The 22,855-nt window shown below is 58.8% G+C and overlaps 4 protein-coding genes across 11 annotated transcripts in view; 2 read left to right on the forward strand and 2 right to left on the reverse strand.

The window, feature by feature from the left end:
* LOC125703228 (ubiquitin carboxyl-terminal hydrolase 48-like) overlaps positions 1-22,855 on the forward strand; it is a 38,545-nt gene that overhangs the window by 13,966 nt on the left and 1,724 nt on the right. The window contains exon 5 of one of the 7 annotated variants that reach the window (XM_048967397.1): positions 21,700-21,812. The exons of the other annotated variants lie outside the window; for them this stretch is intronic. The gene's annotated coding sequence lies outside the window, so the exon portion shown is untranslated. The remainder of the gene's footprint in view (positions 1-21,699; positions 21,813-22,855) is intronic. 7 annotated transcript variants of the gene reach the window in all.
* Positions 870-4,294, reverse strand: LOC125703224 (ubiquitin carboxyl-terminal hydrolase 48-like). The gene is made up of 7 exons (XM_048967392.1): positions 3,990-4,294; positions 3,565-3,819; positions 3,275-3,397; positions 2,616-2,677; positions 2,034-2,144; positions 1,306-1,433; positions 870-1,121 (listed from the first exon to the last, which is right to left on the reverse strand). Exons 1-7 carry the CDS (start codon positions 4,131-4,133, stop codon positions 880-882), a joined length of 1,065 nt encoding a protein of 354 aa, XP_048823349.1. The 5' UTR covers positions 4,134-4,294; the 3' UTR covers positions 870-879.
* LOC125703501 (basement membrane-specific heparan sulfate proteoglycan core protein-like) overlaps positions 4,758-22,855 on the reverse strand; it is a 45,412-nt gene continuing 27,314 nt past the window's right edge. The window contains exons 7-27 of the mRNA XM_048968062.1: positions 11,280-11,546; positions 11,088-11,200; positions 10,858-11,005; positions 10,674-10,790; positions 10,351-10,435; positions 10,129-10,273; positions 9,959-10,058; positions 9,772-9,881; positions 9,586-9,694; positions 9,390-9,488; positions 8,398-8,619; positions 7,622-7,854; positions 7,369-7,546; positions 7,105-7,227; positions 6,979-7,032; positions 6,801-6,876; positions 6,191-6,269; positions 6,043-6,104; positions 5,885-5,968; positions 5,716-5,819; positions 4,758-5,177 (exon numbers count right to left, since the gene is read on the reverse strand). Coding sequence (XP_048824019.1) covers positions 5,014-5,177; positions 5,716-5,819; positions 5,885-5,968; positions 6,043-6,104; positions 6,191-6,269; positions 6,801-6,876; positions 6,979-7,032; positions 7,105-7,227; positions 7,369-7,546; positions 7,622-7,854; positions 8,398-8,619; positions 9,390-9,488; positions 9,586-9,694; positions 9,772-9,881; positions 9,959-10,058; positions 10,129-10,273; positions 10,351-10,435; positions 10,674-10,790; positions 10,858-11,005; positions 11,088-11,200; positions 11,280-11,546 — 2,672 coding nt within the window. The 3' untranslated portion in view covers positions 4,758-5,013. The remainder of the gene's footprint in view (positions 5,178-5,715; positions 5,820-5,884; positions 5,969-6,042; positions 6,105-6,190; positions 6,270-6,800; positions 6,877-6,978; positions 7,033-7,104; positions 7,228-7,368; positions 7,547-7,621; positions 7,855-8,397; positions 8,620-9,389; positions 9,489-9,585; positions 9,695-9,771; positions 9,882-9,958; positions 10,059-10,128; positions 10,274-10,350; positions 10,436-10,673; positions 10,791-10,857; positions 11,006-11,087; positions 11,201-11,279; positions 11,547-22,855) is intronic.
* The window catches only part of LOC125703213 (ubiquitin carboxyl-terminal hydrolase 48-like), a 57,178-nt gene continuing 47,932 nt past the window's right edge, over positions 13,610-22,855 (forward strand). Inside the window, exon 1 of one of the 2 annotated variants that reach the window (XM_048967365.1) lies at positions 13,610-14,858. The gene's annotated coding sequence lies outside the window, so the exon portion shown is untranslated. Of the gene's footprint in view, positions 14,859-17,340; positions 17,996-22,855 lie in introns of those variants that run through there. The other variant, XM_048967364.1, reaches the window with a different exon arrangement.

The raw sequence follows: 22,855 nt of genomic DNA on the forward strand, positions 1-22,855 counted from the left end.
CCTGCAGCTCCAGACCTCTCCAGGCAAAGGGAACGTCTCTGGGGGCCTGCACTGATTTCTTTCCCATTAGCTGGCTGCTCCTCCACTCAACTAAGTGTATTATGAAAGCCCTAACCCCGAGAAAGGAGTATTATCTGTAAATTATACACTTATCCATCCCTGCAGCAGCCCGAAAGAGGCACTCACCGCTGTTATTTACGGGTCTGCAGTTTGTAAGTAAAATGAAATCTAAATAATTGACACCAACGTACAGAACGCAACACCCTGTTCACCTCCCGCAGGCTGCACGGCTCTGCTGGGTGCTGCACGGCCACGCTCTGCCTGCAGTCTGCAGGGAGCCCAGCTGCGCTCTGCACCCCAGCTGTCCAACAGCTCCCTTCCCCATCCAGGTCTCTGAAGTTCAAGATTGCAACTCCCAGCTGTCCGGCACCAACTGCAGCATCCCCAGAGCTTTCTGCATTCCAGCAGTGCTGCCCTATGCTGACTGCTGACTGCTGACTGCACGGGGCCATGGCTTCCCGCTGGGAAACGCTCCCTGACTGTGAGGCAGAGCTGGCAGGAGGGGAGCAGTGGTTCTGAGCACTGCTGTGGGCACTGCCCCACCAACGAGGGATCAGCGTGCCAGCTCTCGCCCCCTCTTGCCAGCCCCAGCTGCCGGGTGAAGAATAGCAGCCTGTTCTCACAGCCCTGTCCAGCACCACGACAAAAAGCCCTCCTCTGCACTGGAGCCAAGCACCACGCTGGGATTCAGCCCCTAGGCAGGCTGCAAAGCCACAACAGTGGCTCCAGACCACATTCTGTGCTCCGCTCTGACAGCTTAGTTGCAGATCTCCGGGTTCCACCTCATCCCTCAGAACACGGCTGGGAGGGAGAAAGAAATCAGCAGAAGCCTGTGAGCTGCCTTGCCTTGCCTGCAGACAGCCACTTGTCTGGCCACGTGGGTTCACAGCTGGGGCAGCTTCTGAACAGTGAAATGGTGCTGGGATGAGGGAGGGCCGAAGGAGAGATCCGTACCTTTTTATTATCCACCACTTTATGGATGTAGATGGTCGCTTGGGTGTACTCGCGTAAGTCCCGCTGCTGCTGGCACAACAGCCCTTCTCTGCACTCTGGACACAGTTCTGGGGAGGCACAAAGGAAAAGGCATTTAATTCCTTCAGCTCCTTGGAGACAGCAAGCACTGCACCTGCCCGGCGCTGTTCCTCGCCAACCCACAGCGCAGCTCAGCAGGATCCACAGGGATCTGCCCAAGCAGGGCCGGGTCCCGCAGCACCGCGGAGCAACGCGGCAGGAAAGCTCACTCACGGGGCTCGGAGCTGTACAGCGCGCTCTCGGGCTCCCCGGCTACTTGTGTGCGGGTGATTTTGATGACGTGATCCACCACAAAGAGCTTTTGAATCCTCTCCCACTCGCTGGGCCATATTAGAGCTATACTGTGCAAAGAAACGAGAACGTGCTTTATGACATGGGAACACCGAGCCCAGAAGAGCCTCCCCTCTTCCTCCCAGTCTGCTCCTGCGAGAGCAGCAGAACCCGTCTGCAGCCCCAGCGTGCCCAAGGTAACGGAGGCACAGCAGCGTGTCCTTAGTGACGCTGCTGAGCTCCAGCCATGCCCAGCATGGCCAGAGGGAGGAGGAGAGAAGTGGAAGGTCTGCTGCTGTTAGTTCTGCCTCGCTGCAGAAGCAAGGCTGCGGAGCATTAACTCCAGCCCAGCGCCCGGCGCTCCGGGGGCAAGTCTCAGGGAAAGCAAAGCTTCAGCAGCTAGATGTTGCTACGCCCCAGTCAGGCTCCGGGTAGGCTGTTGTTAGGAACTAGCCAAGCTTAAGTAAGCTCTTTTTTCCCGAGCCAGCATCCTTGGACAATTTGGGTCTCGCCCTGCATGGAAATTTATAGTGAGATATGCCTGAGGAAGCAGCTGCGCTCCCTTTGTTTGGGGGGGAGCGCGTGCTCCTGGGTCGCCATAGCTCAGTGAGCTTTGGGAAGCTCCCCGGGGCTCTCAGGGCAAGGCAGAGGTGAGAGGAGAAGGAACTCACAGCTTGGAGTCTTCTTTGGTCATGGAAGCATAGCTGAACATGAGGCCCCCGTGGGGGCAGAGCAGAGCACTGTTCCCCAGCGAGGAAACGGGGCTGCACCGCGTCGGCCTCCTGCTCGGGCAAAGGGAAATGGGGGAAGTTATGACACAGAGAGCAAGAAAGCACAAGTCTGCAGGCAGCAAGAAAAGGAAATCGCAGGTGGGTATGTGTGGGTGACATTCCAATGGGGAAGGTGACACTGCCACCAACACGACATCAGAGCTGTGCTCCTGAGCACTGCAAAACTGCGCTCCTGTCCCGCACAGCCCGCACCACACGCAGCCCATGGCAACGGTGACCTCTGCCTGGGATACAGCTCCAGGCAGATGAAAAAACTAATCAGGTTACTATCTAATCTGACCATCTGGTTAAGGCATGGTCAACAAGGAAATTCAGATTTTTGCAGTGTATTACAATTGCTGCAAGTGCAGAGTCCAAGTCCTTCCAAACCAGCTTCCTTGTTTCTACGCACGCAGCTCTGGGCAACACCAACTCAAAGCCCCCAAACCAAACAGAAAGTACCAAAGTGCTCAGCCCAGTTACCTGACAAATTTCCTCCATTCTTCTACGAAGAACTGTGAAACAATATACAGCTCGTCTGTCTCCTGGAAGGGAAAAAAACCCCACGGCCTTCTGTTAATTAACCCAACAACAGAGGGGCAATGACTGTTCAGCTTTTTCTGCAGCGCTCATTCTCTTTGAGACCTCAGCATTTTTACCATGACAACTCCATCCAAGCGCGCTGAGAAAGCCAAGTAAAATAATTTGAGATCAAGTACCGAGCACTTACATTACTAATCTTGTGTTTATTACAAAGTTAGTTTAGCTTCAGATCCAATTACCTGTAATTCATAGCAGGAAACGGCCATTTCCCCAGAGCAGCTCTCTGGCACTGGGGTTCCTGTGGCTGAGTACCACTCCTCGGACTGGGGGGCACTGAAGCAGATCCCTCTGTGTACCCCGAGCATGGGGTGACACCACCCCACCTGCCCCCACTTTCTGAACACTATCAGTAGGGCTGCGCTGCGTCGGTACTTCCAGGGATGGATGTAACCATCGAGAAATGCCACTCCGCTTATCTGACTCCAGGCCAGCGACAGCTGGGTGGCACACGAGGACTCCCGTGTTCCAAAGGCAGGGCTCGGCGCCAGAGCAGCTCAGCAGGGTACAGCTTCCACCCAAAACCTCCCCCTGGCCCCTACCTGCGGCCAGCTGCCCAGGCAAGGCCGGCATTTGTCGTGGAACAAGTTCTGGAGGGACGTCTTCTGCTCACTGGCCATCATCTTGTGCAGTGCTTTATTTTCTTCTCCTTCGCGCTCCAAAATCTGCACAAAACAGGTTGGTGCTTCAGTTCCTAGCAGCTATTCACAGGTGACATTGTTTTTCCCCACTGTACTGGAGAACGTCAAAGAGACCAGAGTCAAAGAAACCAGAAACATGGCCACGTATTTACAGCCAGCGGAGGGGCTTGTGTTGTCTGCTATTCAGATACCTTGCATTGGGAACAGCACTCTTTGTTATTTGGGAACTCAGGGGCCTTTGGGAAATACTGCTTGAGCTTCTTCCAGGCTTCCTTTGACACCACCCTCCTCTCATTCTCGGATATGCACAGGTCACCTGCAGGGAGACAGGCAGGAGAAGGGCTTTGCCCCACCGTGCTCAGCGTCGGCAGATTCAGAAACCATATTTGCAAGTAGGTGTTCACGTAGCACGTGGCGCCGAGGTTCTTTAAGCCCACAAATGCATCCTGGTGTGAGAAAGAAAGCAACAGTTATCATCTGCCACTGCCGAGATGCAAGCAGAAATGCAGCAGTTGGGGTGGGAGCAGCGGAGGCACCGTGCATCCCTCTAACAGCTGGGACAGGTGTGACACAGAGGTGCCCCCCGCTTCGTCCTGGGTCAGGATGCAGGCTGTACCTCCTTGCGGCGCTCGCAGTTGGGATCATCGATGTTGTGGAAGCTGTTCTCGTCAATTTCGCCCAGCCAGACGTGCTCTCTGATGCCCAACAGACAGTTGGGTTCCCCCGGCAGTTCCTCCTGCAGGACCAGCACCAGGACCATCCGTCACCCATGGAAGGGACAGAGCCCCTCGTTTGGGAACTCGGGGGGGAAGGTGGGGACAGCAGGGGGGACTGGCAGCGTCCCACCCCTCCCATAAACACAGGGCTGTGAGAGAACTGGGGAAGCCCACAGAGGGAGGATGGAAAGCGAGCCCCAGGGGCATGCTGAGAGCCGGAGGGAGCAAAAGGGGGAGGGTTGGGGGGGGCAGGGAGTGGTGCGGGCCCCAACGAGCCCAGGCCGCATATCCGGGGACAGACAGGGAGAGGGACCCCCAAGCTCCGGGGATAACGCGGGAAAGCGCTCCGGGGAGCGCGGGGGGCAACGGAGGGAGCGGGGGGAGAACCACGGCCCTGAAGGTGGAGGAGCGGAGGAGAGCCGCTGCCACACAGCCCCGGGGGGAGGCGGAGAGCGGGGACCGCGGAAGGAGGCGGGGGAAGGAAGCGAGGCCCGGGGCCGGGAGCTCGGGCCGGACCCGCCCGTACCGGCAGGCGCCGCGCTGGCAGGGCTCCAGCCTGACGCGGTAGGCCGCTTCGACGTGCTCCTGCGACACCGCCTCGGGCGGCACCGTCTCAGTCCAGCGCCAGGCCGCCTTCTCCAACTGCAGGGGGGCTGGGGGGGCCCGCTGTCCCCGCCAACACCCACGATTGTCCCTTGTGCCCCCCACTCAGGTGCCACCCCAGGAGGCACCCGAGCGACCCGGCTGCCCCAGCGTGGCTTGGGTCGGGAGTGGGGAGGGGGGGCTGTAAACATTCCTGTGGGGTCCCGGCGCCCCCGGAGCCATCCCAGGGCAGCGAAGCACCGTTTTCTCGTGGCTTTTTGGAAAAATAAGAATAAACCCGACAAAACTCGTCCCCCAGGCTGTGTGGGGGTAAGAGGGAGGCTAGGAGGGGCAGGGGGCGACGGCAGAGCCCCCCACCGCGCCGTGCCGCAGGTCAATGGGGTGCCGGGGGGTCCCTGCGGGTGCCAGCACCAGGCCCCGCACACATCCCGACACGCCGGAGAGGAACTTGCCGGCTGTGAGGCTGCGGGGGTCTGGGGCACCGCCTGCAGGAGGGGGGGATACGTGAGTGTGGGAACATGGGGACGCAGCACCCCGCGGTCCTCACGCAGGTCTGCTTCCCGTGTCCTGTCCCAAGTGCCATGCTGCATCCCAGCACCATATGTCCCCTTTCCCTGTCCCCTCTCTTGTCCTATCCCGTGTCCCACATCGTGTCTCATTGTACGTCCCCTCCCATGTCCCACCCCATGCCACGTCCCGTGTCCCATTCCATGCCACACCACGTACAATCTGGCATTCGTGTCCTGTCCCATCACTCCCATATACCTCATTATGTCCCATCCCTCATCCACATCCCCTGGTGTCCCATTCCGTGTTTTGTGTCCCATCGTGTCCCATACTTTGCAGCATCCTCTGCCCTGTGTCCCATCCTGCACCCATGTCCTACCCCATACAGTCTCCTATGTCCTCCCTCCACCATACTCCATTATGTCCCACCACTTCCTGTCCCGTCTCTACTGTGCCCCCTGCCATGTCCCACGTCCCACCCCACACCCTGTGCCCCCACCCTCCACATCTCCATACCGATGTAGACGCTGCCCTGGCTGTTGGCCATGATGTTGGTTCCTGGGGACTCTCCAAACACCGGCTCCTCCCCATCCACCTGCAGCCACCCACGCCGGCCCTGCCTATGGGGCAGCATCAGCACCCACGTCCCAACCCCAACCCCCACACCGTTGTGTCCTGACCCCACCTGGCCGCCATCACGTGGTGCCACTCGCCATCATTGACAGGGTCTTCGGAGACGATGGTGGCCTCGCCGCTGCCCAGCTGGTAGCTGTGGGGACACGGGGCTGAGCATGGGGACGAATGGGTGGTGTGGGACAAAGGGACAAAGGTGTCCCCCCTCACCTGAACACCAGGTGCCCATCCTTCAAACCCAGCCCCACGAAGTCTTTGGCTTTGCCACTCTCCTGTGGGCACATTGGGGCTGTGAGTGGGATGGGGACAACCCCGTCCCCTACCCAGGGCTGGATGCCCTGGCCGTGTCCCCGCTCACCGCCCCATGCCACAGCAGCAGCCCCTCAGTGCTGCTTGTCCTCAGCTCCAGTTCAATGGTGTCTTGCAAATCAGGTGCACTGCAACGAGAGGGGCAGGGCATAGGTGCAGAGCCTGGGACAGGGCAACACCATGGGTGCAGAAATGCAATGGGTTCAAGAATGCAGCAGGTAGAATGCAATGGGCGCATGAATGCAACGGAAACAAGAACGCGCTGGGTCCAAGGATGCAGTAAGATACAACAGCACAGTGGGTGCAAGAATGCAAGGGGTGCCACAGAGCAGGAGGGGTGCTAAGTTATGATGGCTGTGATGCTGCAGGAAGGGATGCAGCACCATAATGGGTGCAAGTGCAGCAGCCTTGAAGGGTGCAACACCACGGGAAAGGTGCAATGCTGTGACTGTGGCAACGTGGTGGCCAGGGCAAAGCATGCTGGAAAGGATGCAATGCTGCAGTGGATGCAGCACCAGGAGAAAGGTCCAATGCAGCAACGGGTGCAGTGCTGCAGGAAAGGGGCGCAGTGCCAGGGGGAAGGTGCAATGCAGTGTGAAGAGGTGCAACACTATGATGGGTGCAATGCCATGAGGGTCCCGGTTCCTGCTGTCACTCACCCACGGGGGAAGAGGTGGCCGGGCAGGGCCAGGTAGGAGCCGTCACTGAACACGGCGCTGAACTGCCCAGGCGTGTCTGCAGGGAGATGGGGAGAGGAGGCACCGCTGAGCACATCCCCAGCAGCAGGTTTGGGTGCAAAAAGGGGAAAACGGGTGCACGGCCCCCAGGGGAGCGTACCGCTGCCACCGCTGCCCTCCTGCCAGTCCTGGTCCAGCTCTGACAGCTCCGCGCCTGCGGGCGAGAGGGCGATGGGGACCGTGGCTCATCCCCACATGTGCCCGTGTCCCCGCACCCCCAGCTCACCGTGCTGGCAGTAGGGGCCGCCATAGCCCTCGGGGCAGACGCAGCCGTTGTCCTTGCAGGTGCCGCCGTGCAGGCAGGGGTTGTGCTCCAGGCAGCGGTCGGCCACCCGCTCGCAGCGCGGCCCTGGGGACACGGTGGTGGCACATGGTGACACGGGCACGCAGGGTCTCGGCACTTCCTGCACCCGCTCGCACGCACAGCACAGCACACTGCGCACACACCAGGCGCACGCAGCACACACACAGCCAGCCCCACGGCACTCACCGCTGAAGCCAGGGGTGCAGAGGCAGCGGAAGGGAGGGCTGCCAGCAGGCAGGGGCAAGCAGCGGCCCCCGTGCAGGCAGGGTGCGTGCAGGCAGGGCGAGCTCTGCCCACACTGCCCCACGCCCCGGCTGCGCAGGAAGCTGTACGACAGATCCACCTTCTTCCCATTGATAGAGACCTGCGCCAGACACAGGGGTTTAAGCCAGGGCACCCTGCACCTGGGGCACCCCGCTCCAATGCGCGGGGGGCTCACCTCGCCAATGCACCCTTGGAACGAGGCGTTGGTGGGGGGCCGCAGGGGGGGCTCCACTCCTCCAAGGTAGAGAGGGCTGTGCAGGTTGAGCCCCTGGCTCTTGCCAGGTGAGGAGCGCTGCACCGGGGCGCTGCCGTCCACCGTCATTGTCCCATCCTTGTGCAACCGCTCAGCTGTCACCCGGTGCCAGCGGCCCAGTGCCAGCGGCTCGACGCTCCGCAGCACCGCTGTGCCTGCAGTGATGCCATGACTCAGCGCTGCCATCACCCCCAGGGAAGTCTGGGGGCACCAGGACTCCTTGGGGACCTGAGTGATGCCCTGGGTGACGCTTGGGAACTCCAAGAATATGCTGGGACCCTTGTGGTTCTCAGAGACCCCAATTGTGTCAGGATACCCAACAGACATCAGGAAACCCAATAGTGCCCAGAAATGCTGACAGCTCCCAGGGGCCAGATAGATGCCGGGGCACCCCAGATATGCTAAAGTTCTTTTGTGACATTTGGAGAATCTGGCAGTGCCTGGGGACCTGAGTGACACCAAGAAACCCCAACTGATGCTAGGGGAAGAGGGGGAGGGCAGCAATGCTTGGGATCCTCAGTGACATCAGTGATGCCTGGGGACCCCAATGATGTCTGGGGACTCCACTGACATGCAGGGATCCCATAGTGCTTGGGAACCCCAGTGATGCCAGGCCACCCTGGCCAAGTCACCAACCCACATGGTAACACCAGAGCTCTCTCGGTGACACCAGGCCCCGCTGTGCCATGCCAGCCTACCTGAGCCCAGCTCATAATGGAACTCGAGGTGGCCGCTGACCATGGCGAGGGCAACAAAGTCCTCAACTGGGGAGGCTTTGCCAGCACTGAAGAGCAGCAGTCCGTCCGGTGCACATGGCAGGAACTCGGCCTCCACTCGCAGCTCATGGTGCACGTTGGTCAGGGGTGGGTATGAGACGAAGGCGCCCGCCTCATCGAAGGATGGCACGCTCACTGCCTCCCCTGCAGCACTCACATCTCAGCACCTGTCCCGACGGTGCCCCCCTCCCCTGGCTGGTACTTCAGGCCCTGACTCCACCATCCCCATCTCCCATGGTGGTACCTAGCCCCATTTCTGTGTCCCCAAGGTGGTCTCCAATTCCCCATCCCCACTGGATCCATGATGACCACATCCCCAAGCGGCAACTAGTTCTCTGTCTCCATCCCGCCTGTTTCCCCAGTTTTGTCCCAACCCCCTGCCCGTGTCCCCAGGGTCATTTCCATCTCCATGTTCCTGCTGCAGACTAGATCCATGCTCATGTCCCCAGAGTGGTCCCAGCCCCACATCCATGCTCACAGGGGGGTCTCATCCCCATGCCTGTGTCCTCAGAGCCATCTCCATGCATGCCTGCGCCCTCAAGGTTGTCCCATCCCCATGCCCGTTTCCAGGGTCACTCCATCCCACATCCCTGTCTCCAGGGTTGCCCCCAGCCCCATGCCTCTGTACCCAGGGCAGTCAGAGCTGTGTCATCCCCACTCCAACGCTTGAGCCCCTAGTGTCATCCCCATCCTCTATACCTGTGTTCCCAGGGGGTTCCAGCCCATTGCCCTTGTCCCCAGAATCATCGTTATCCCCGTTTCCATGTCTGTGTCCTCAAAGAGGTCCTCCTACCCCCCGTGCCCCTGTCCCCAGGATGGTCCCATGCCCATGCACATCCCCAGGAGAGTCCCAGCCCCACACCCCTGTCCCTGGCACTGTCCCCACCCGGTGCTCCACCCCTGTCTGTGCCCACCTTCAGTGCACCTCTCCCCCATCTTGCCCAGGTGGCAGCGGCAGCTGTAGCCCTGCCCATCTGGCCGGCTGATGCAGGTGGCGTCAGGCCCGCACGCCTCTGCAGAGGGACAGAGGGGACAGAGACAGGAGATGAGCACTGGGGATCCCCACACCCAGAGGGCAGCAGGTGACGCCCCTGTGGCAAGGGCACCCACCTGGGTGGCAATGCAGGGCCTGTGAGTACTCGCAGTTGCTGCCAGTGAAGCCTTGGGGACAACGGCAGATGTAGCTGCTGCTCTCAGCGTCCTCGCAGATGCCGCCATTCTGTGGGTTGGAGACACACATAAGCACCAGGAATGGGACCAGTGGAAGGGGACAGCACGCATCATCCCCGACCTCACCTGGCAGGGATGGTCCTGGCACGTGGGACAGTTGGAGACGCCGTGTGCCGGCAGGTCCAGCTCCCCAAAGGCCACCTCCTCGTTCTGGATGCGCAGCTGGCGCACGCAGCCTGTGGGACACAGCAAGGCGACACACTCAGCCCCACCCTGAGTGCCGGCCCCCAGCACCCACTGTCCCACTGCATACCCACAAAGCCACGGCTCAGCCCTGTCTTGGCCACGACGGTGTAATCAGGGTACCCACCGAGGTACAGCTCCTCATTCAGGTCCAGCCCTTGGAATTTGCCCTGCAGGCACAGGGGGGTGAGCACAGCCGCCCCAAATCCTCCCACAGCTGTGGGGTGCCCACACCCCTACCTGTGAAGTCCCATTAACAGGGGGCTGCCCGTCCACCTGCAGTGAGCCTCGTGTCAGGTTACGGAAGAGGCGCACGGTGTGGTACTTGCCCAGGCGCAGCGGTGTCGGGTCCCGAATGGTGGCCATGCCAGAGCCAGCATCGAACCTACCATCAAATGGGGAGATATACAGGGTGAGGGGGGGGCTGCCCCTCCAGCTGGCAGTACTTTCCCGTGCTCTCACCTGAACTCGGGCCGCCCGCCCACCAGCCCAAAGGAAATAAAATCGGCGCCGCTGCTCTTGCGCTGCCCATTGTAGAGGAGCATCCCTATGGGGACACAGAGGGGTGAGCACGGCTGCAGCGCGGGGCAGCCCAGACGCACCCCAGGGAGCAGGGAGAGCAAAGGTCCCCGGGGTGGGCGCTCACCTGAGTACAGGATGAGAGCTGAAGGAAGGAGAGAGATGGAAAGGAGGACGGACAGACGGAGGAGGAGAGAGAAGGAATGAGAGCAGGCCTGTGTGGCACAGTTGGGCTCAGGGGGCCGAGGGGCCCCCATGGTGCTCACCATCGGCAGCATCAGGCCGGAAGGTGATCTGGATCTCGAAGGTCTTGTAGGCATCCTTGATGGTGGGCAGCGGCAGGAAGGAGCGGGGCGTCTGTGTGAAGTAGGGCACCAGGCGCTCTGCGGGGACACGGGGCTCAGCACGGACAGGGATGCCAGCCCCCCGGCCCGTCTGTCCAGTACTCACCTCGCACCTTCAGCACGTAGAAGGCTGTCTCCTGGCCGCGGCGGTTGCTGGCAGCACAGGCATAGACGCCAGCATCCTCAAGGCGCACAGCCGGCAGCGTCAGAGCGGTGCCCTCCACCCGCGCGCCTTCCGGCAGCTCCCCCTCCAGCTGTGAGGACAGCAGGGGTCAGCACCCATAGGGCACCCATCCCCGCCTTCGCACAGCCTCGTGTCCCCGCATCCCTGCTCACCTTGCTCCAGCTGATCTCCGGCACGGGGAAGCCAGATGCCAAGCAGGGCAGGACGGCTGCCGAGCCCACCGACACCTCCTTCACCTCTGGCTGCCCGGCGATGTGTGGGGCGGCTGTGGACAAACAGAGCTGTCACCCCTCACGTGGGGGTCGGGGACACCCTCCCCACACCATGTCCCCATCTGCACTCACCCTGCACGTGAAGGATGACGTGGGACTGCACGGTGCCCACAGAATTGGTAGCAGTGCAGCGGTACTGCCCTGCATCCGCCCGCTCCACCCGCTCAATGGTCAGGGTGCCGGCACGAACCAGCACCCCCGGGCGGATCCGGCCCCCCACTTTGCTCCAGGTGACGTGTGGCTGTGGTTCGCCGAGCCCTAGGCACTCCAACTCCACCTCCGTGCCTGCCAGCACCGTCTGCACTGCCGTCCGGATGTTAATCAGGGCCCTGGGCAGAGCTTGGGGGGGAGATGGGATGATTTAGGGGTGACCCCGGGCAACAGGAGGCACTGTGGGATTTGGGGAGGCAACCAGCAAAGTGAGAGAGTGGGGGTACCGGGGTGCCCATGGAGAGAGGTGGGAAGAAACAGAGTGCCCATGGGTATAGGGAGATGAGGGGTTTTGGGGTACCCGTGGATATGGGGAAATAGGGGAGGTACCAGAGTGCATGGGGAGAAACAGGGGGCATTGGGGTGCCCATAGATGTCCACGGGAGAGACAAGGGGTACCAAGGTGCACATGGATGGGAGGAGATGGGGAGCACCGGGGTGCCTGAGGGCAACAGTGAGAGATCAGAGGGTAGCAGGGCACTAAGGGGAATGGAAAGAAATAGGTGAGTGTTGGGGTGACTATAGGCATGGGAAGAAACAGGAACACTGTGGTGCCTGTAGGCATGCAGAGCTGGGGAAACCCGGTATCAGTGTGAGCACTGGAAGCCTGGGGAGAGGAGGGGGTGAAACTGCCCGGATCAGCGGGCAGCTGAGCAGCACAACACTGCCACAGCCCTAGCAGCCTGCTTCCATGCTGCATGCCTGCATTAAGTGCTCCTGTTTGCCAGCAGCAACTTTGCTGCACTGGGAACTACGCTCTCTGAAAAGCGGGTAGCACCGTGACAAGGTGTTCAAACGCCATTAACCTACAGCCTTGATGAGCCCTAACGACAGGAGGTGTGCTGCTAATTGATGGACGCCTGCCAACAGGAGCCTCCAGCAGAACACAGGCAGGTTGGGCACGAAGTGAGGCCCAAACACTTTGCTTGGCCAACCAAGCAAAGCACCAAGCAAAACAGCCAACCCCAGGTCACAGCCTGATGTAAGTGGACACCGAAGCACAGCAGGTGGGGGAATCAATTCGCCCCGGTGCCCCAGCTGCAAACAGAAACAGCAGTTTCTGCAGCTGTGGGTAAGTGCTCCTGGCCTAGCTTCTGACACAGGGAGAACGATCTGATGCTGCCTGCTTTCTCCAGCATCTCCCCCTGCTCTCAGAGTAATGCTGCAGCCCCATGCAGCACCCACGTTCCCCCCGAGGGGCCGGGCTGTGCTCGTGCCCTTTGCACCACTTGCTCCATGTTTTTAAATGTCAGGAAATGTGAAAATGAGAATAAAAATGCGCTTCTGTGGTAACTGCTCATGCTGGTCCCGGTCTAGGAAGTTAACATCAGTCAGACTCTGCACCGCCAACGACGACCCTCTGCGCTCTGCCAGCAGCCAGTCCTCAACCCACCTCACTGCCCACTCATCCATCCCACACTTCCTCAGCTTTGTTATAAGGATGTCATGGGGGACAGCATCAAAAGCCTTGCTGAAATCAAGGTAGACTACATCTACTGCTCTCCCCCCATCCACCCAGCCAGAGACAACATCACAGAAGGCCACCAGGTTGGTGGAGCACGACCTCCCCCTGGTGAACCCATGCTGATTACTCCTGATCACCTCCTTTTCTTCCAGCTGTCTGGAGATGGCATCCAGCACAGCTGTTCCATCACCTTTCCAGGGACAGAGGTGAGGCTGACTGGCCTATAATTGCCTGGCTCTTCCTTCTTGCCCTTTTTGAAGACCGCAGTGACATTGGCTCTGCTCCAGTCTTCAGGCACCTCCCCCATCCTCCAAGGCCTCTCAAAGATGACCGAAAGCAGCTCAGCAATCACCTCTGCCAGCTCCCCCAGCTCCCGTGGATGCATCCCATCGGCTCCCATGGATTGGTGAACATTGGTGCTGCCTGGGCGCTCCTGGACCACCTCTTCCCTGACTGCAGGGAGGTCTTCCATTCCCCAGAGCCTCTCACTGGGGGGGAGGGGCAGAGTCCACTTTGGGGGTGGGGGGGCAAAGGGGGACATTTCCTTCAGCCTCTGTTAATGATCCACCCCCCCCTCATGCCTTGGAGACCCCCCTCCTTGGGCAAAAAGAGCACAGAGGGGGTGGGGACAGCAAGAGACAGTCCTGGGGGGCACCATGTGAGTTCTGGGGGGGGGGGGCACATGGTTAAGGGTCCTTTTAGGGGGGGTTACATCCAGGGGTGGGGGTCCATGGAGGGAGGAGGGTCATGTGAGACCTTTATTTTTGGGAGGAGACATGTGGCAATAGAGATTTGGAGAAACTGGGTTCTGTGGGGTGATCCCAGGGTCTGGGTTCCAGATCTGGGGGGGGGGAATCCCACACCTTTTCCCATATAGATTTCCCACAAGCTCCCTGTACACCGCTGGGGTCATGCAGAAGAATCTGCACGTGTCCAGGGGGGTCCTGGGGGCGTCCAGGGGGGTCCTGGTAAAGCTGGGGACACCTTTCACGTCACCCTGGTGGTGATGCATCCCAGAGTTGGGGATTCCCCGCCCCCAGTGTCACACCTGAAAATTGGGTACTCCCCTCTGGGGACCCCATCTGTGTCCACCCCCACAGACCACACTGTTCCCATGGGGTGGGGGTGACTTTTGTCATTCAGTTTACTTTTTGTTAACAGGGGATTGGGGGATGCCCCCCCCACGCCCCCATGTCAATAATGAAGGGCAGAGGAGCAGCTGTGGGACGCCACGTCTCGTGTCAGAGTGGGAACTCTGGGGACAGAGTCACTGCAGCATCCTGGCCCCATAGCCCCTGTGGCCCCATAACCACTACAGCCCCATCTCATAGCCATCCCATCCCATATCCATTAGATCCACCCCACAGCCATCTCAAACCCATCCCATATCCACACCCCATCCTGTTGGGTTTGTTATGAGGCGACTAAGCGGGGATTCAGGCTGTCACGGTGCAGGCAGTTGGACTGTTTCATGATAAGCACATATGGGAGTTATTTAGGTGCTTGGAACAGCGCATCCATCGGCCTTGAGGAAGAACTTAAGCGAGGCAGAAGGAGCTGGAGGAACGAGAAGATGGACACCACCTGGAGATGCCACCATGGCACAATGTAACCATGAAGGGCCAATGGCAGGACTGGTGCTGGGCAGCCTGGGCTGATAGCACCAATGAGGTTCTGACAAGTGGACTCTGGAGGGTATATAAGATACTGTTGAGGCACTGGGTGCCATTTTGCAGCATTCTGCGTGTGGGTGTCTGTGGTGTGATGGTCCCAGTGAGGAGAGCTGGCGGGTAGAGCAAGGAGAGATCGCTAGCCCCTGCAGTGAGGGACCGGTAATGGTGGCGTGTCTGCGGCAAGTGGTGCCCGGTGTGAGGAGCGTGTGGCTGCTGTCCCTGCCGTGTGAGGGTCGTCTGACTGCAGTCCCTGCTGTCCCTTGGAATAGCTGAGCAGTGGCCACGATGGACTCGGTGATCAAGGTACTGTTACAGCTAGGGAGGGACGATGGCGGTAAAGATACGCCTTCTGAGAAGGAAATCAGCACCGTGGTGTGCCGGTTCGAACGGGAGGGGGTCTGTGCGGACCGTTTTGATGATGTTTTGAAGCCCCGCAAATGGGACGAGATTTCTCTCGCCCTTGCGCAGCATGCAGCGACTGCGCGAAAGGCAAACGAGCTGAAAATACGGGGCTTGCTGCTAGGAATGCTTGGAACAGCTATAGAAAAGGGGAGGCAAACGGAGCTGCCCGGCAGCCTCTTGGTGCTGCCCCGTCAGACTCGTACAGAAGGAGCGCTCTGCAGTGCGAAGGGGAGGCGGGGGGGAATGTTTCCTGTCGGGATCCAGAGGCTGCGACACAGCCCTCTGCGCCCCCGGGAAGCGTCTGTGCGCTTGAAGGAGTTCTGCCGCCGTACCGCGACCCATCCCCCGCCCGTGGAGCTTCTGCGGTTCGAGGAGCTCTGCCCCCATACCCCGACCCATCGCTGCCGCTGCCACGAGCGGAGCGTCCTTGTGCTGATGGCAGGGCGTGTGGCCGCTGCGGAGATGACAAGGAGGGCAGAACGAGCAGGGACGGTGATGGTGACGGGGAAAGGAGTTACCAGGGTGGCGGAAAGGGTGGATTGACGGACTGGGGAAAGTGAGATGTGGTCTGGTTGAGGAGGGGTGATCGTTGGATGCTGTCCCGGTCGTAATTGGCGGCAGGGGAAGCCGCGAGCGGGTTTCCCTCGATCCAAAAGGAGCGACCCGCTGATTAGATGGTGTGGACAAACGGGGCTCAATTCGCCCCTCACTCGGGATGCTTTGGAGGCTCTGACATCCGTGGGTCCCCTCCTCCGTCGTGATGTCACCAATTGGATGCGTGCGGCGCCGTCCCCTGTGCAATCCACTTCATGATGGTCCACGCAGTGGATGACGAGCCTTCGGGCAGTACTTGCGGCTGCTGAAGGGGACCCCCAGCACCCGTTCCATGATTCCTCCTGCTGCGTTTGGCAGGGATGGCCGGGGGATGGGAACTCCCCAGGCACGAGCAGCTAAGCTCAGAGCGGGGCAGCTTCTAGCAGGCGCCAATGCCGGGATCCAGGCATTGCAGAGGGCGGCTGGGGGGCGGAGTCAGCGGATCGTGGGAGCGAAGGGAGTCCGAGTCCGACAGTCAGCGGCGTGTGGAGTGGCGGCAGTCAGCTCTCAGCAGCCTCAGAGCTGCGTGACGGCTGTGGGCAGGCAGGCCGCTTGAAGGCAAACGGCCCCGTTGGGCGCGGGGTGAGAGGCCCGGTAAGCGCGGGGATCAGGTTGCAGCGGGCCGTTGGAGCTGCGGGCGGCGCGGACAGAGCGCTCGTCAGTGCCCAGTAGGGGAGGTGCGTGGAGCGAGCGGGCAGAAAGACGGAGCGCAGCAGGGCGACGGGAATGGGGGGGTCCCGCAGGCCCAGGGTCCCTCCCCCTTCTCTCGGAACGGGCCAGTTTCGCCGCTCGGGTTCGTCGCGCGCCCGCAGCGGCATTAACGCTCGATGGCCGGGATCGGCCTCTCGTTCGAGCGATGATCAGCTGTGCCGGCGCCTCGCCTCCTGAATAGGCGGGACCGCGAGCCATTGTAGGTACGGCCTTGATAGGCCGCCTGCGGGGCGGATGTTGCGGCGACTGCAGCGAGGGAATGGCCCGATGGGCGGCCGCGAGTGCCAGTCCGACAGATGCAAGGGGTAGGAGGTTTCCTTTGGACTGAAATGCAGAGACGAGGCTGCAACCATTTGCATGGACAGGGAGGGAGAGATGGAACGAGCGGTGCTGATTGTCCCGCTCAGAGCTCAGGTGCCCGGCACGCTGCTGGGAGAGATTTTCTGACGATTTCCCAAATGCGTGATGGGGTTGTTCAACCTGTTTAGCCAAATATAAAGCAGGGGGGTGTGGGCGATCAGCAGCACGGCACAGAGGGCAGCGAAACGCACGGGGTGGGGGAGGCGGGGAGACACAGGGCGGCCGCCCCCGCCGAGCGGAAGCCCCGAGCACCACAGAGACCCCGCGGGGCCAAGGCAGAGCGGCACGCGGCCCCCCCAGCACCTGAACCCCGGCCCCCGCCCCGGTGCCCCCCCGAACAGCCACCTCTCGAAGCCGAGGCGCCGCTCGGAGCCCCGAGGCTGCCCCCCCGCGGCGGAGGAGCGGTGCGGGACACGGCACGACTTCCGCGTGGCCGTCGCAGGGTGATGACGTCACGCGACGGGGACGTCGCTCAGGCGCCGTCTCTGGAGGCGCCGTCACGCATGCGCCGTGGCCGCGGGGACGGCTGCAAGCGCTGCGGTGCGGGTTTGGGGGGAGGGGCGGCGCGCTGTCGCCATGGCAACGCAGCCGGCACGCACGGCCTGAAGGCCGAGTGGGGCTCGAGGGGCAGCGGGGGGCGAAGAAGCCGGAAGTGGGGGGAACGGAGAGCCCTCAGGGAGCTGCTGGGGAGGCGGGGGAGGGGCCGGGGGGAGGGCAGAGCTCCGGGGATGGCGGCGCCGAGTGGGGCCGTGGGGTGGGAGATGCGCAGGGAGATGCAGTGAAACGGTGGGATGTGGGCAGAACACGGAGCTGTGGGAGATGGGGATCTGGAGAGCGGCGTGAGAGCCAGGCTGAAAGAAAGAAGGGGAAGAGGAAGGAAAGCGAGGAGAAGGGAGCAGAAAGAAAGGGAGAAAAGAAAGACGAGGAAGGGAGGAGAGGAAGAAGGAAAAGCAGCAGCAGGGGCAGAAAGGAGAATCTCCATCCCCTGTGGGCGCAGAGGGGAATGCAGTGAGCAAGGATCAGGTCAGGCTGAGGAGCTCAGTGCCTTCTTGCCTGCGGTCTTTGCTGGCTGTTGCTGGGCACGCAGCCCCTGGTGCTGCCAGGCAGGGGTGGGGAGCAGAACAGCCCTGCAGGGCAATTATCGCACGGTGTATGGGAACTGCTGAGTCACGGCCTGAACCTCTGATTGATCACCTGAGGTGAGCCTTGAGTCAGCCAGAGGAGCACAGGTGAAGGCAATTCAGCTGTGCTGCCGGAAGGGGTGGAGCCAGGCTGCACCCCTCCTGGACCTATTGAAGAGCTGGCTACCAGAGGGGAAGGATCTCTTCTGGAGATCCCCTCTTTTGGTATCTTCTGGTGAGCTCAACCCAAGGGTAAGCTCTTCCACTTATTCTCTTTTTGTGATCCTTGTTTGCTTTGCCTTACTCTCTTGATTATATTGCGATTATAACATCTTGATATCTATTGATTATACACAATTATATTGTGATTATAACATCTTGGTTATACAGACGGCAGCGTTTGATCATCTACTGCCGTAAGTATTGGGAAGGGCAGTGTCAGTGTGTTTTGCTTCCAGAACGACCTGATATGTCGGTAGCCACAGGGGGGATTCTTGGGCTTAGTTGTTGTCCCTAATAACTGACTGTGGGGCCAGTGACCATCACTGCATTTCTCCCCGAGGTGAGAGGTGGCTTTTTCTTTTTCCCTTTCCCCACAGCTTTCCTGCAGGAGCTGGTGGAACGTGACAACTGCAAGTTTGAGGAGTGGTGCAACGAAATGGCCGAGATGCGCAAACAGAGCGTGGCCAGGGGCAAAATCAAGCACGAAGAGGTGAAGAAGACATTAACCACATCAGATCTCATGATGGTTTAAAACAGCTCTACTAAAGTGTGATTTATTTTTTTTTTAGTTGTTCTTTGTACAGTTAACTTGTACAGTTTGTCTTTTTTTTTTTTTATAGACTACGAGCCTCAGACTGTTTATGAGCATCTTCAGTACGTGTTTGCCTTGCTGCAGAACAGCAGAAGGCGTTACATCGATCCCTCTGGGTTCATCAGAGCGCTGAGCTTGAATGCAAGCCGGCAGCAGGTAGGCTTGAGTCTTGCCTGTAATTACCTTCTCTAAGGAAGCGTGAAACTGCCCTTTTAGGTGTTACTTGAGCGATCTCTGAGCTGGGGTCTGCTGTTCAGCCTCATTTGTACAAACACAAAAGGAGGAGAAGTGCTTCAGGCCCTTCCTGGAGTGGGTGTAGGAGGAGGACTGGCACCGTTAGCACCTGCTCCAGAACGCTGAGCTTGCTGAGGAGTGAGCCAGGACCACGTTTCCCAGAGTGAGAGGCACTGGGAAGGGCTTTGTACTGCAGAACTCCTCGGGGAGGCTGAGGTCCTGCACGAGTCTGTAGGCAGAGAACTTGCTTTTGGGAGAGGTGAGTGCAGTGTGGGGCTGCTCCGGATACTGAAGGGGGCTGAAGAGATAGAGCTTGCAAATGAGCTTTGAGTAGTAAGGGAGGACAGCTGAAATCGGAGCCAGAGCGCCGGCATACAATGCCTGGGGAGGATGAGGGAGGGGAAGGTCGCTCCTCGTCCTTGGGAAGGAAGCGGTCGTTAGTGACCAGTGATTAAAGGCCGGCCAAGTGCCACGTGCCGTTGTGACAGTGGTAGGAACCAGAGAGAGGAGCTGTGGGACCACAGCAGGCTCAGCACTGAGAGGAGAGCTGAGGGCTGGGCGGGCGAGGTGAAAGCCAGCTTGTTTTCTGGAGGAGGGAAGAGGCAGCACAGAAGGCAGAGTGCTGTGGGGAGAGGATTGCCCTAAGGGGTGTGGAGCAGCTCCTGGGCCTTGCAGGAGGAAGGGAGCAAAGCCACAGTGCAGCTTCTCAATTTTATTTCCGCCGTGTCGCTCGGTGCAGGCAGCTCGTATTGTGTGCTGAGGCTTTGACTAACGAGCGTTAACAAGACAGAAAGCTCTGCAGGAATGGCAGGCTAGTGAGATTGACTCCTACCCAGCCACGCTGGGGCAGGGGATGATCAGTGCTCTGCAAGCTGCTCCTGCATCCCCTTCAGAGCTGCTGTGATCTGGCAGGGCAGAGCAGCACGCCGTGTCTCCACGGCTGGGCAGCAGGAGCTGATGTCTGCACGCCAGGTGGAGCACGAAGGGATTGACGTGGTTAACGAGCCGCTGTTTTCCATCCAGAACCCTGCGAGCAGCGGGGCAGAAGTCAAAGCCACCCCAAGCTGCTGGCCCAGAGCCAGCCTCGCTCCTGCTGTGCTCTCACGCTGGGAGCCTTGTGCTCCTCTTAGGCAAATTCCTCTTTTCTTTAGCTCTCCCAACCGGTCTCTTTCTATTCAGGGCACGCTGGAGTCTCGGCGCGGGCTGTGTGTAGGGCTCTGTTAATTTGCAGTAAATTAGCAGTGATTGCGCTTTGTGCCATGGCGTATTGTTAAAACCTCGGCTTTCTGTTCCAGGATGCCCAGGAATTTTCCAAGCTGTTCATGTCACTGCTGGAAGATACTTTATCCAAACAAAAAAATCCAGATGTTCAAAACATTGTTCAGAAACAGTTTTGTGGGGAGTACGTCTACGTCACGGTGTAAGTATGTGGTCTTTGGGAGGAGTATTTAAACATTTGAGAAGGATATGAGGGGAAATTTTCCTCCTGACAGCTGGAGCAGGCAGGTAAGCTGCTGAAATGCTGTGTAGGAGGCTTCTGGAGTTGTAAGCAGGTGCTCCGTGTTTTACTGGTAGGTGCTGTTATCCTGCACGCTGTCCTGCAGTGTTGTGATGTGCCACGGTAGCTGTTACGTATGCTGGAAATAAACCAAGTAATTTTGTCAGGACGGTATCTCTGATAAAAGCAGAGTTTATTCGCGATTGCAATGGCGGGCGTCCCACAAGTAGGAGCGCACCTATGGCAGGATATTCTTGCAGTGTGTATGACAAAATGTACATATATACACATATATACAGTGTGTTCCTGGGAACTATGATAGCGGAGATCATAAAATAAAAATAATATTATACAATTCTAATGCAGAAACAACACTTGATTCCCACACGTAGCTACAGGGGGAGGGCTGCTGGTGGCTGGGGAGTTGCAACTCATCAGCTGGTGAACTTTTCTCATGCATTTGTGTTTTCTTGTTATTCTAGCTGCGACCGGTGTGGCAGGGAATCCAGATTCGTGTCTGAGTTTTACGAGCTGGCGTTAAACATCCAAAGGCACGAGCAGCTGACAGACTGCATAACAGAGTTTCTTAAGGTATGGGCTGGTTGATTTGTGAGCTGTGCTGTTCTCAGTGAGGTGTTTCTGTTCCCTCCATCAACCAACAGCTTCTCAGGTCGGTATGCTGCTGGAGCTGAGCTGACTCGGGGAGATGAATGCAAAAGGAAATGCTTTTCTGTGAATCCAAAAAAGAGGACCCAGTCATGCACTCCAGACGGGAGGGAGGAGTAGCTCTGGGCGGGATTGCTGCACGTGCACTTGTAATAGCTTTAAAAAGCACTTAAAGCACTTCGGAAGCTGTGTTTAGTCATAATGCCTTCCCAGGAAAGCTGTGAAAAAGCCCCTGGAAAAAAAAAAAGTCTGACCAAAAGTGCCTACGTGCTTTGTCATGGATAGCACCGGGAGAATGGCTGCTTTTTGTGTTTTCTATATCGGTGCTCATCTGCATAGCAACAGGAGGCATTCCCTGCTCTGAAACAGCTCTCAAAAAATACTAGCAAGGCCCCAGAGTGGCTGAGGGAACAGCTGCAAGTGCTCTGTTTTGACTCGAAAATCTGCTGGAATCTGGAGTTGCTGCCCTGGCAAAGGCTGGAGGCCTGGGTGCAGAGCTGACCTGCAGTGTGACGCTGCTCCTTCCAGGTGTGCTGGCAAAAACCACAGCGCTGTGTGCACACGAAGGGGTGGCTGCATGCAGGCAGCAGTGCTGCTGCCCTGACACGGGGAGCTTCCATCTGTGTGGTCCTCCTCCAAATGACACGGTTGGATTTGCAGTTCTCAGGCCTAATCCTGCCGCTGGCACTGTCCAGGCACAGACTCTCCTTTCTTTGTCTGATGTGTGTTTTTCTGGCCCCAAAGGACTGCGATTTCCAGGCTAGAATGTCCCGAGATGCGCAAACAGAGCGTGGCCAGGGGCAAAATCAAGCATGAAGAGGTGAAGGAGCTCTACCAGAGGTTACCTGCTGAAGCTGGTCTGTAAGACACTGTGGTAGTCTCTTCTAGTAGCCCTTTGCTAAGATTAGTGATGTTGTGTAACTAACCTGCAGCCCGGCCCTGTGGCTGCGGCCCTCTGGGCGAGGAAGGCGATCACTGCCTGTTGTTGCTGTGTGCATGCTTGGATTTGCTTCCCTTCATTTGCTTATCTGCCTTAACCTATTTTTCTCTCTTTTTGCTCGTTCTAATGGCCTTTGGCATTGCTAATTCCCTTCTTGCTCCATTCCTGTCAGTCTCCTGTGTGCTTGCATGCATTGTGACTGCTTGCTTCTGCCCGGTGAGCAGCTCGTCTCGTTAAGAGCTCAGTGGCATCGAGGCAGAATAACTGCCCAGTCTCCGATTGCCAACTCACGTCAAGCTGCAGTGCTGTTGGTCTAAATTAACCTGCAGGTACAGTTGGCCTCCAGCAGAAAATGATTGGATTTATCATTGCTGAGGCTTCGAAGCTGCGTTCCTGAGCTTCGTAGCCTGCCTGATGAGTGACTGAGGTTAATCCTTTCCTCCTGCTCCCTGCATCTTGTTGCCTTAGCATGTCTGACCACCAGGATCCTTATCCCCTGCTGCCTTTCTCTCCCACCTTTTTCAAAGCAAGCATACAGGAGCTCGCTGTCTGCCCAGCTTGGGGAGATTCCCTTCACTCTACAACTCCTAAAAAGTCCCAGCAACTGGAATTAAAGACTTCCAGATGTTTGTGTGGCCCGTTAGACAGTTTGCATTGTTTCTAGCTTTTAGCTTGCTCCATGCTCCGGACCAGCAGCAAGATTTAAGGAGCTGAGCAGCAGCCTTTGGCTGAGGACTTAAACCTCTCCCCTGCATGTGTGCCTGCTTGGTCTGTGAGCCCAGGCTGGGAACACTGGAGCAAAATTCACGAACCAGGGGGTGTCACAGCACAGCTGCAAGGCTGAGGGGTGTTAAAATGTCACCCATAAATCAAAGCTGCGGTGGATGGTCGTGATGGAGGTATGAATATGCCATGAGTCACCATTAGAAAGGAGCAACAAGCACAGCCCTGGTGCATTTT

This window comes from Lagopus muta, chromosome 21, assembly GCF_023343835.1.
Source record: "Lagopus muta isolate bLagMut1 chromosome 21, bLagMut1 primary, whole genome shotgun sequence".
Lineage (NCBI taxonomy): Eukaryota > Metazoa > Chordata > Aves > Galliformes > Phasianidae > Lagopus > Lagopus muta.

Bases quoted from the DNA above. Each gene is read 5' to 3' on its own strand.
- LOC125703224 (XM_048967392.1), bottom strand. From the start codon at position 4,133: ATGGTCCTGGTGCTGGTCCTGCAGGAGGAACTGCCGGGGGAACCCAAC. The intron at 2,678-3,274 runs GTAGGGGCCAGG...TTTCCCTTCCAG, and splicing joins GCCTGGGCAGCTGGCCGCAG to GAGACAGACGAGCTGTATAT. The intron at 1,122-1,305 runs GTGAGTGAGCTT...GTGCCTCCCCAG, and splicing joins GCTGTACAGCTCCGAGCCCC to AACTGTGTCCAGAGTGCAGA.